General features: G+C 38.8%; 1 protein-coding gene across 4 annotated transcripts in view; it reads right to left on the bottom strand.

Moving 5' to 3' along the window:
* Positions 1-12,766, bottom strand: part of cadpsa (Ca2+-dependent activator protein for secretion a) — an 89,219-nt gene that overhangs the window by 49,111 nt on the left and 27,342 nt on the right. For all 4 annotated transcript variants that reach the window (XM_081607507.1, XM_008410350.3, XM_008410349.3 and 1 more), the window contains exons 10-13: positions 12,184-12,292; positions 10,386-10,598; positions 5,796-5,932; positions 5,110-5,297 (exon numbers count right to left, since the gene is read on the bottom strand). In XM_081607507.1, the coding sequence (XP_081463633.1) occupies positions 5,110-5,297; positions 5,796-5,932; positions 10,386-10,598; positions 12,184-12,292 (647 nt within the window). The remainder of the gene's footprint in view (positions 1-5,109; positions 5,298-5,795; positions 5,933-10,385; positions 10,599-12,183; positions 12,293-12,766) is intronic.

Below are 12,766 nucleotides of genomic sequence, written 5' to 3'. Positions count from 1 at the left end.
AGCAGAGGAAAGGTGAGAACATTTGAGAGTGACAGGAAAAGCGAAGTGTCACAGGATCAGCAGTAATTCGGTCTGACTCCTACTAGCATGTGGATGGCGTGAGACCAGAGGGGGAGGCTCATGCTGAGCTGCTTCAACAATGTGGAGCAGCATGCGAGGAGTTCCGACACATTACGTTAGATGATTGGTTATGTTATGTTCTTCTCAGTTGCTGTATGCAAATGCAGTATTGGAAAGGGAGATGTGTCTAGGTGAGGCAATGACTTTCTGAAACGTTAACAATAAAAGGGAAAATCCAAGAGGAAAGAATCTGTGATAGGCTGATTCTTTAGTTTTAATTACTGAGGCCACTGCTGATGTTTGCTAAGCTTCTTTCGTAATTGGACTTCAGCTGAGATTGACCAAACACTTTTTCTATGAGAAGGTAATCCAAAGGAAATAAAATCTAGATCTTATAATGGATGACCTGTGGTACAAAATTCGACCTGCTTGCTGAGCTTGCTTTATTCTTCTCTGCCTATGAGTGGCTGCAGAAAACAATCCTTACAATCTTCTTCCTTCCAGCTTCTAGACTATTAAAACAGACAGTTTTAAAGACACAGTAAAACTGAGTCTTTTTCTTTAGACCAAAATGAAAATTCCTAGATATTATCAAGATATAAACACCTGTCCACAAAAACGTCCCTACTCGGCTGTCTTACATATAGTGTGCGACGGTATGCACTGCAAAAACACAACATCTTAGCAAGTACTCTTTGTCTAGTTTTTAGTACAAATATATTAGTACACTTAAAATAAGAAAAACTAACTTAGAAGTACATTTTCAGCAAGATACAACAGCTTGTTTTAAGTCAATAATTCATTAATATTCATTTAAAAAAAAGTGCTAGTTCTATTGGCAGATTATTTAACTTACAACAAGACATTTTCCCCCATGTTATAAGTGACATAATCTGACAGTGGAACTAGAATATTTTTTTATCATACTAAGAAATAATTGACTTAAAACAAGCTCCCATAGCTCACTAAAAAGTTACTGGCAAGTTCGTTTTTTGTACCAAAATATTTGCACTAGACAGTACTTGGTAAGATTTAGTGTTTTTGCAGTGTACACACGTCTGTGAAACATTGTATTCTTCTCATTTATGATCTTTCTTTTAACACAGATCAGTTGGCGCAACATAATCTAAAGTTTCCACGAGTCTTCTAGCATGTTTATCGTTTGTGACACGGTTGTGTCTGAGTGGGCTGTGAGCAGAGTGCATGTGACAGAGCAGGCGTCGGACTGTTGGCAATGACAGTATGATGAGAAGCAGAGGACATGACACCCCCCTTCCCTCACATGTCATTTCAGTGGACAATGAGGAAGTATCTGCTGTGAGGGAGCTGCGTTAAGACTCGGAGAGGTGCCACTTTTTGATCCGCTCCTTAAAATCTTTCGGATCGTTAGGTCCGTTCGTTTTCAACACCGGGCTTTGTTTAGACTCTGGGAATAATGTTGGTTCAATATGAAAGGTGATAAAAAAAATAATAAAAAATGAGTGGACGTTATTAGCAAAATAAAAATGTCTTCAGGATCAAGATAAAAATGTTTTTTTTTTTTATTATCTTTTTTTGTCACTATAAAAGAAAGGAGAAGGAGATTTCACACTAATTAAACTCCTGCAGGGCTCTGGTTTTCTTCCCCTTCGTGTTTTGTCTGACCTGTTGACCTCACTGCTCAAACGATGACAGCAAGAAAGTGAGCCATCAGTAGTAAAGATAAAGCTAGCTTTTTACTGCTCTGCAGGCAACATCATCTTTTATCATCATGCTGTTGTCATAGCAACCTTCCAGATCTCTCAGGTCTTTTGGTTCTGTTCTGCATTCCCTAGAACCAGAACCAAATACTATATGGAGAAGCAGCATTCAGCTTCTATGCAACACAAATCTGGAACAAGCTTCCGAAAAACTGCAAAACATCCGAAACACTGAGTTCCTTTACATTTAAACTAAAAGCTCACCTGTTAAGAGTTGCTTTTGAAACATAACAAATGAAACACTGACCAACATTCTGATGTTTAACAATGTTCTATGACTTTGTATTTTTGTGTATTTATGATGTAAAGCACATGAGTCAAACTCAAGGCCCAGGAGCCAAATCCGGCCCAACATTGCTCTTTATGTGGCCCTCTAAAGGGATATGTGGCCCTCTAAAATACTCTAAAGGGACACATAAATAGAACCATCACGATAACAGTGTGCTTAAATATTATTTTATCAATCAATACAAAGCAGTTTTTATCTGTTTACTGCCAAATTGTATCAATCAGTCCCTCCACTTTCTTGCGAAATATTTTGGAAATTCACGCCAAATCAACAACTGCCTGCATTTTTTTGCGCTAGTCCATAATGGTGAGTTCATTGTCAAATTCTCACAAAAATTGTGAAAAACATTGGATGTAAGTGATGGTTTACTCCCACCTTTATTTGGCAGTATTTCTTACTTCTGCCTCAGCCTTACTTAATGTCAAGTTGTAATCCGTAATGATAAGGCGAGTAATAAATACTCAAATTTACCATCATATGTAAGCACAAATATTTCTAAGTTACTAACACTTTTTTACTGCAAAAAAATCACAAAGACAATCGCGAAATCCTGGAGTGACTGAAAAAATGTAAGAATGTATTTATATTTTACCTTTTAAACATGTTTTATCAATACATTCTGGCACAACCGGCCCTTTAAGAACATTCAAGATCTTGTTTCGGCACAAAATGAATACGAGTTTGACAGCAATGATGTAACTCACTTTGAACTGCCTTGTTGCTGAAATAAACTTTACAAATAAACTGAACTGATTATCCATCCATCTACCCATTCATACTTATGGATAATGTAAAGGATGTGAATATTATGACATTACCTACATAATTGTTTAGTTCAAATTCATACGCCACATACTGAAGTCCACTTCTACACGCGTTAAGCAAAGACCTGCTCTGCCAAGTCCAGCGACGGTGCCTGGAGGTCGGGACGTGACAGGTTGACAGGCTGTCATGTGTGACGGTCCAGTGTCCCAGCTGCCAGCGCTGCTATGTGTGCTACTGTGCACACACCTCATCCGTTTCACCACCACTACTCATTCACCCGAGCCTGGAGGTGCTGGCACACACCGAGATGAACTCGGCCGGCCCCCTGGCCCCGCTAAAGTGTCAGGATTTGACTTTTGTCCAGCTGAATATCGATTCTATTTAGATACGCCGCTTAGCTCCGAAGTTTCCCCAAATGGAGCGCAGCAGAAGAATTGGGTTTGAGTTGAAAATGTCATTCCTGTTTTACTTTAAAGACATAAAAGAGGGATATTCTATGGGTTTAACGTAAAACATCCCTGTATTAATGATGTATTTAAGTTTCTATTTAATTATCTTTGTTAATTAAAGATAAATAAATAAAATTAGACATTAAAAACTATTTATGTCTTTAATGTCGAAACATCAGTAATAGGTTTGCGAAAAAATCAGGATGAGGGCGATCGACTATCTAATCCAGCAACTGTGAGGTAGAATTTTTTTTTTTAAATGGTACTTGGATGGTTGTTGATGTTTTTTCCAAAAGAACAAAATAAATCTGAAGTGTCACATGCATAACTATTTAACCCTTTCTGTTCAACACCCCCAAAATGAAACCTGGTGGATGTCATTACTGTCAGAAGAAACTGAAGGACAGTGAGACCAACCTGCTCTCCAACAATCTTTCTTTATCAGGGATGGGAAAGCTTGCCAGATTGCGAATGGAGCTTCAACAGTTTATACAGTAAAATCTAATGAGTTTGTTTGAAGGTTAGTAATTTGTTAAAATGGTTGAGTCAAAGACCAGACCTAAATCCAACTGTGGCAAGGGTTGAAAACAGATGCTCTCCATCCAGTTAGACTGAAGGTTAGCTAGTTTGGAAAGAACAAAAGTTAGTTTCTAATTATATAAAGCTGAAGGAGCGATACGGCAGCGACTCAGGGGACCTGAACGCAAATGCAAGCCGCACTTTTCAGATATTTGAGAAAAAAGAGAGAGAAGAAAGAAAATAAGAAACTGTATATTTCCATTTTATGATATGTGCTTTTTTTATCTTCTAATCAAAAACAAAATACATTAAAGTTCCAACTATAATCTGAAAGAAGTTCTAGGGGTGTGAATACATTTTGGCAGACATGTCTATCTCCTCCCAATTGTTTGAGCTTGAACTGGTTAATATTTATTCCTCTCAAAACTGAGTTTGTACATTTGCTTTGTATACCATCTATGATAATCCACATAAACAAAACAACATTTGTGACTTGACTGCGGTTGAGTAAAGTAGCCTCTGCATGATGAAGCCACTTACCTTCCAGGTCCTGAGGGAACCGCAGCTCTGAAGTCCTTTTTCTTTATGAACTCCATAATTTTGAGCTCTCTTTTTACAGTTTGAGTAGGGGCGTCGGGAGCGGAGGGGATCGGAGCGTGTTCGAGTTCGGCCTGACATATCGGCCGGTTTATTAATTCAGACACACGTTGACTAAGTGCGGTTAAGAGGAAGCGGTTAAGGGTTCAGGGTACGGTGAAAGGGAAGTCATTTTGTAAATGCGGTAAGAGGTTATGTGGGAGAGAAAAGACAAGATAAAGCACAGAGGTGAGCATGCAGGCAAAACAGAACAGCAAAATGTAAAAAACAAAGACTTAAAAATAGAAATATGAAAGTGGATGAAAGAAATGACATAATATGCATATAAAGTTGTGTTCAAAATAGGAACGGTGTGTTTTAAAAAGAACCAAAATTCAAAACCCTCATTAAATTCCACTACAATCAACAATGCTAGCAATTTTTCTAATAAAAAAAATATATCAAATTTGTTCTCGTGATATTGAACAGAAATCATGAAATTGTTTAATAAAGCATTCAGTTGTTAAAGAAACAACCAGAGCTCTGCTGTGGAAGCTTTTAAGTCCGACTTTTTACTCCAGATTTTTTTGGGATGTGGTCAAGCACTTCTTTTTTTTCTTTTAAAGATACCGCTAGGATAATTCATTTCTCCAGAATCAATTTGTAGCACTAGGGGGAAAAAAACCCTACCTGCAGGCAGTTTGATCTTTACCTGTTTCCATGTACGTGGGAGGCACAGAAAGCATAGCTGTAGTGAAGCAGCGTGGGGTCAATCATGGCTCCATTCTCGGCCCTCTCCAGCAGATCACTAAGGTAACATAAGTGCCGATGGCAGCCTCTGACGCCGTAGCGGGCACAATATTCATCCATGACAAACACCTGGCCGGGACTGAACCAACCCTGTGGGAAACACACACACGCACACACACGCGCACACACACGCACACACACGCACACACACAGCACTTCTTTATGACTTCTGGAGGTGCAAGCGTGCCTGAAAATGTCCAAGCTAAGCTGCTGCTTTTAGGAAACCATGATATTCCATTGAAATGTAAAAAATTTACCTTCTTAACTGAAAACAATTTTTTGTTTGTTTTCAGTTTAGAAAGTATGGATAGTCATCTTTTTTTTTTACTTCACCTTAAACCTTCCATTTTGGCATGAATGTTTTGAAACATGAGAAGTAAATCATGAATTTAATTTAATTATTAATTGAATTATTAATGTCTCATCATCCCCGCCCTCTCTAATCTATTCCTATCTATGGTCTTGACAGGCTGATGTTGAATCTTAAACTTTAATAATGAGATCTGATTTACCCCATCCTGCTTTGGTTTACTACCTTTTTTTGTCCATTCAACTGAATCCAAAAGCCTGAAAAACAGTTTTCCTTACCAGGCAGGAGTAGGAGTCATTTAGTCTGTGGTCCAAGGTGAGGCGTTGCACTAACTCAAACAGGGAGGCGTGGTCAAAGTTACACGGGTTGGCCGAGATGAACTCATCCATGCCGTGCTTTTGGGCCCGGTCAGCGTCTGAGTGCGATTTCACAACGAAACCATCCGATGAGCAAATTGGCAGGAAGAAAGAAACAGAAAGAGATGACAAATGTCAGAATCTGGCAAAATAATGTACCTTAGATTATCATGCTTCAACACAATCAGCAATGACGTCGGGAAGCATAGTTTTATAAATAGATCAAAAATAACAACAGTAAAAGCTGTTTACGCATTTATTGTAAAAACTCTGCTTTATTACAATGGGTAAAATAAAAGTGCACCAACTGCAGTTTTCCAGCCGATTACCGATCTTTATAAAAAACCTGACCTGCTGATTCCAATTTTGACTGATAATTCTTTTTGTCTGAAATGTCGCTAAATGGAGCAAAGAAATTGCAGAGTTGGCAACAGTGGAATGACTATTGTTAACTACAAACGTGCAGACCTGACCTGGTGGGCGGGGCTAACAGTCAAACCTCTCAGGGGAGAGCAGAAGAGGACAGCCGTTGATTTTTAGACCTTTGCTGAGGTAGATAAGATTGGAGGATAAGATCGGCTTCATATGTAAGTATCAGCCGATCACCGATCTCCCAAAATTAAGGAAATTGGCACCAATAAATTTGGAGTAAAAGCTTTTGTAAATATGAAGGACTAATCAGGACTATCAGTTCTAAAGATTTATTTTCTGACTCATCTTAAGTGAAACAGACCAAAGTTATCCTCATCCAGCTTTATTTTCCATATCAAACACAGTCTCAGTATTAACCTGGATCGCTCAAAGGACGACGTCTTTACGTTTCAATCACTTATGCAACCCATATTGAGTCTACTGTAGGTTTCCTATGAGTATCACCAGTTGGACTAATCAGGCAGGAAGACATTCAGGATTTCAGGAGGTCATTTTGAAATCCCCACATATTCAGTTTCAATGCAAAACAAAGGTTCTGACTTCACATTGGACAAATCCTCTGCATCAGCGGAACGCATTCCAAGCGCTGGACGCAGGCGACGGGTGGGAGGGGACCACAGCTGCTGCCGCTGTGCTGCTGGCATGCTGCTTCACTGCATGGCTGATGTCAACAACGCACAAGTCCACAAGACCGAGAAGACCGGACCTGTGAGAACCTGAAGGATTACAGGCACTGACAGCCGGCTGTGCAACAACAGCTCAGTAAAACTACCAACTGGACTTTTCATTCCAGAGCAGAGTGGGTTTGTAACAGTTGACATGTACAGACAATGCGGGTCTGGACACATTCATATCACCTTGAAACAACTATAAAACAATCTGAAATTTCAAAACAGTTGTTTTCTTCATCTTAAAATCGTCACGTCATTTGCTTTTGTTTTTTGTCTCAGACAGTTATACTCTGTTCTGACACATTGCAGTAAATGTTCTAGATGGATCAACACAGAAGATCTACCATATGCAAATATAGCAGCAGTTCCAAGTCCTATGAAACTGTTGTTTGTCTAAACTGCTGGGATATTATTTCAGACTCAACTTGTTTGAAACAGTGAAAATTAGCGTAAAATACATTTTGCTTTATTTTTTATTTTATTTTGATTTCGAACACGATAGAAGTATAGAATCACACACATGAACAAAGAGTGCAAAAAACACATATTGTTGCTCCACAATAATCTTAACATGCTCGAATAGCAGAAGGAAGAAGTAAGAAACTTATGAACTCCTATCCTGTAAACTCATACAATATTTTCAGATGCACCCTCATAACTAAATAAATAAATAAATAAATAAACATAGGTTAATTAATTTTCCATTTTATCTGGGTTTACATGTGTCTAAATATACATCCATACCCCCCGCACACACATACGCATTAGCCTCAATTTACATATACACATTTGTGCTATTTCTCTATATCTTGTGAAAATTACCTCCTGATATTTCCTTTTCCTTCTTCAAAATAAACCTAATAAAAGTGGCAGGAAACTAAGTGCACATAATCTCTCAACAGAACCTTAATTAAAAACATCCAAGCTTATCCTTAAAGACATACTATAATCAGAAGAACACCAAAAGGAACATATTGATAATATAGAATAGTAATAGAGCTGCATAAAGCCCAATTCAATTATTATCCAACTATTTATATAGAGCCAATCCACAACACTCCTTTGCACTGAATTAAAACAAAAACAGAAAAGTCAATTCAGTCTAATCCTATAGATTGACTTACAGTCGAATAATACTTTTTAGTCCAATTGATCCTAATTACCAAACAACACAGTCAGGATCAGTTCATTTTTCAAATCCCCTGGAATCTATGAAGCATTTTTTTTAATTGTCATCAGGGCTCTGTTGGATACTTCCCTGTTTGTCCAAAGCGACAGTGACAAAGCCAGAAAGTTTTAGTTGGTGGACCCTGTTTAAATTTAGTCCTGAACGGATAGCGGACACAGGCTCTCCCCCATCAGACGGCGCACACCGAGGGTCGATGTGAGCAGAGGTTATACTTAGCTACACGGCAATCAGGAGATTTGTCAGCCAACGTCCTCTTCACTGCCTATCGAAAACACCCCAGCTGTCAGTCAACAAGCAAAACAATGAGCTGGAAGCAGATTTTGTCCCCTAAACAAGTCGCTGCACCCCACCCCGTTACCCTCCCCGCCCCCCTAAAAATCAAAAAAGGTGACATTGTGGTGCCCCTTTGGTTTGTAGCTGGTGGGCTGTCAGGTCTATTTGATGTGAGTGAGCGGGAGTGGAGGCGGGAGGGCTGGACAGTAACATGCAGTGACATTAGTCACCCCCGTCCGTCTGGGCTGGAGAAGGATGGCCCTGGCAATGATTGATGGATGATATTCATTTATAGATCCGACGAAGACAAACTGAGGGGCTGTGTCCCGGACTTGGCTTTGGTCAATCACAAACATTCTGCGCTATTTAAAGTCTGGCTTGCTTTTGACTTCGTATTTTTTTCTTTTTCTTTTGATGGACCACTCAAATCACGGAAAAATAAAAGAAATTCCAGGTTGTTCAGTTATGACGGTAGAAAAGGTCCGTCTAAATGGTCAAAATGAATCTGGTTAACGTTCCACAAGCTTCTCACAAAACCTCCAACAACTTCATGGTCCATTAGCGGAAAGTGTGAACAGACGTTCTGGTTTTTGCTTAGATTCCTTCAAAAACGGCTCAAATGTCTAGCAGATGTTTACTAAGACTAAAGCTTCACCGCCTGAATCCTCATCAGTGGACCGTTTCAACCTGCATGGATTTGATGTCGTTCAGTCCGGTGCTCACTGCAATACTACAGGCTGAACATTCAGAGACACAGAGAGGTAGTTACAAAGTCAGCCTTCTGGCGTATCCTTCACCTGAAGAACATTTCTGGGGTTAAATCAATTATTATTATATTATAATTATTAGTATAAATCAATAAAACACTGCAGCAGAACGACTACTTTCCTTATTGTCACAAAAGCTACAGTACAGCTGTAATCTTCTTCCGAAGTGTCAAAGCAAAACTGTCAATGTAGGAAACGGAAACTGTAAAGCTTAATTTCACATGTGCACAGCGAAGCTTTCAGCAGTGTCTTTATTGTTGAGATGTTTTAGTGTTTGGTGGGGAAGTCGGTGGCCGGGTGTCAGAGGCGACGCACTCTTATATTATTGCACTGATGCATGTGCGAACTGACACGCAGTTATTTGGTAACATTGAGCGAATGCTGCCCAATTTAATTGTGTGGCAACCACACTGTATTATTCATGACCTGGCACTTTTAACTTAGTAATTACCAGCTGCTGGGTCTCAGTGGGACTCCAGAGGTTGTGTCAAAAACAGCTCTCTCAATAAATTCACTTACGCAAATGCAGGAGTATTTCTTCATAAGCCAACCTGCGTTTATTTCTCTTTTATGTGTATACTCTTTGGACCATTACGAAAAAATATTTTAAAAATCCTCTCTGCCCCCCCCTCATTGCTGTTCCATGTGTAACATTTGCTGAATCTTATTTCCTGTTAGACATTGATGAAGTATCTACCACACGGCCCAAACAAGAGAACAGAGCCAAATAAAGCCATATTCGCTCTGACTCAATGTGGAATGTTTTTGACTGAATATACTATATGTAGCACAATACTTAAACAGGGTTGAAGGTTGAGTGTTGGGCATCAAAAGATGCGCAGAGAGAGAAAACGGAAGGAAGTACTTGCAGTTAAATCCAGCTACAAGACAGCAGGGTTAGAGTGTACAAGAAGAGGAAGCAAATCCACTGGCTAATAAGCAAATGGCTGGAAGCGGCAAATAAGGGAAAAACAATTAGGTGCTAAAACTGAAAGTGCTGAAAACAGACAACATTTCAGAATGGACTTAAAACCTCACAACAACCAAAAAGCTTTCAAGTGGTTCAACATAAACTTGCTTACCGATTGCTGTGAGTTTGGGTATTATACACATAATAGACATGGATGTTTAACATCCTCCCCCCCCCCAAAAAAAAAAAAAAAAAAAAAAAAAAACTTACAGAACTGGGATATGGGCGCATCGAGTTGCGGGGCAGTGCCACCCCTGGAATTCAGCTTCTGGACCTGGGTGGGGGGCACCGGCTTGTGGGACTGACCGGTGGCCCTGTACATGGCCTGCACCCATAAGATGCGGTCCTGCTCGTCGTCGCTGGCAAATATCACAGTGTCGCCCTCTTTCACAGCGTTGAAGAACGTCCGGGCACCTTCCAGACCTGAAAAATGGCCAGAGGCACTCAGAAGGTGGCAGCAACGTTATTCGTCTAACAGTTGGTTTTGTCACTGCAAAAACAAAGCATGGGTGTGTGTTACACAAACCTGAAATAAGACTGGTAAAGGTCATATTTAGGCCTGTCATGAAAAGAAATTTCGCCGGACGATACATTGTTTCAGACATTATTGCGATAAATGATAATGATGTTTTGAGACCATTGTCAAATAATATCAGAGTACATGATAATAATGCAGGAACACGTTCTCAGAGATCAATAAACTGTAAACTCTAATGAACATTTAACAACTGGAAAACATTTTAAATATCCATAATAAATAAACAAAACAACAGAAACAACAAATAAAATGAATTATGAAGTCTCTGTAAATAAAACTGTACTTCAAACTAAGTAGCTAGTTGAGACCAAAACGCCAGACTGAAGACTTTTATCATCCAGTTTTTGGTAGAAAGAGAGAAAAGAGATAAAAATCATGCAAATGTAAATTATTAAGCTCAGTTTAAATTATCATGTGATTGATTTATTATTTGCTGTGACAGGCCTAGTCATATTAAACAGAAATCTGTTCAGAAATGCTCGTCATTAGAGCTGTTCGGTGTCATTCCACTGCGTACAGTGATGGTGGAGGTCAGAGAAAACAGCGGCCCACTGTTAGCTAATATCCATGAATACTTGAGACCACCTCATAAAACGCTTAGACCTGCCAATTTTAATAGCTCAAACACCAATTATGCTTTACTTTACTTTACTTTACTTTACTTTAATTTGCAGCAGAAAACATGAAATAAGACAGAATAGGAGGGGTTGGATTGCAGCTGTATAATAACATACTGAAGCTAGTGTAACATTATTTTTGCAACTTTGCTTTGTTTTCACATAGATAGCTTAAGACAATCAGATGCTAAGCACTGAATAAAAGCAGGCCTGCATCACATGTCACATCCAAATAACACAAGTAATCAAGACAAAGAGGGAGATGATGCTCCCACCAAACAACATATAGAACAGCTGTTTTCTCTTGTCAGAAATAATCCAAGGTCAATATTGGAGAATATTTAGTGCTGTTCAAATATCAGTGCAAACAGTTTCAGGTGCAAAACATGACAGAAACAGTGAAATAGACCCATCTGAAGATACAACCCCTATTCTACTTTCAGCTTGTGCCGTCAACAGAGCTAACTTCCCAACATCGCATACCTGAACTGTAATTAAAGAAAAACACTAGAAAGGTTAGCATCCATTTTCATTAGTTGTGTAACATGTAATTATTTTATGAAATACTTTTTTAAGTAGAAATCCTAATAATTATGTTCTTTTAACGCTTTTAAAATCAGCCTACTTTTACACCTCTGCAGACGGCTCCTGTTTTCAAACGGTTTAAATTGAAAGAACAGTGCATGTGTTGATACACAGCAATGCAGGATTCCAGTTGGTGCTGCATTTTATTCCTCTAATCTTTTGATTTTTTTTTCTTTACTACATGTATGTTTTATTATTATTATTATTATTACTGTTGTTTTTACAGCAGCGCCCCGTCTAGCTGTTGGTTGGTGTTGGCTCGTCTCACCTGGCTGAGGGTCGGTGTAGTCCACAGTGTAGCCGTCCAGCTGCAGAAGCTCCACTGGCTCAGCCTTCTTCTCTCTGTAGCTGCACATCGCAAAGGTGTACTGGCTCACCTGCACCAGTTAACCACACAGACAACATGGTCTCTTAGCAGTTAGCCTGAGTCACAGGTCAGAACACCATTATGCTATATAATTACCCAGTCACATATAACAATAGTGAAAGCAAAGGACAAACAAGACAGAATATTCACCAATTTTTATTTCATTTTTTTTAAACAACATACTCATGTTAAATCTTACTGGTAAGATGCAAAGTCTTAAATATTTTTTTTCTCTAGTTTCTAATACAAATATCTCAGAACACTTGAAATAAGACAAAAATAACTTACTAGTAACTTTTCAACAATATATCAGAGCTTGTGTTAACTCAAGCTCTGAGTTAAAACAAGAAACTATTAATATTAAGAAACTATTAATAGTTCCTTAATATAAATAGTTCCTTGTATTTTTCCTACTGCTAGTATTTTTTTTCATCAATATTAAGGAACTATTAATAGTTCCTTAATATTGATGAAAAAAATACTA

Source organism: Poecilia reticulata, chromosome 5 (genome assembly GCF_904066995.2).
Source record: "Poecilia reticulata chromosome 5, P_reticulata-male-v2, whole genome shotgun sequence".
NCBI lineage: Eukaryota > Metazoa > Chordata > Actinopteri > Cyprinodontiformes > Poeciliidae > Poecilia > Poecilia reticulata.
This window is presented reverse-complemented; position numbering and strand designations above follow the sequence as displayed.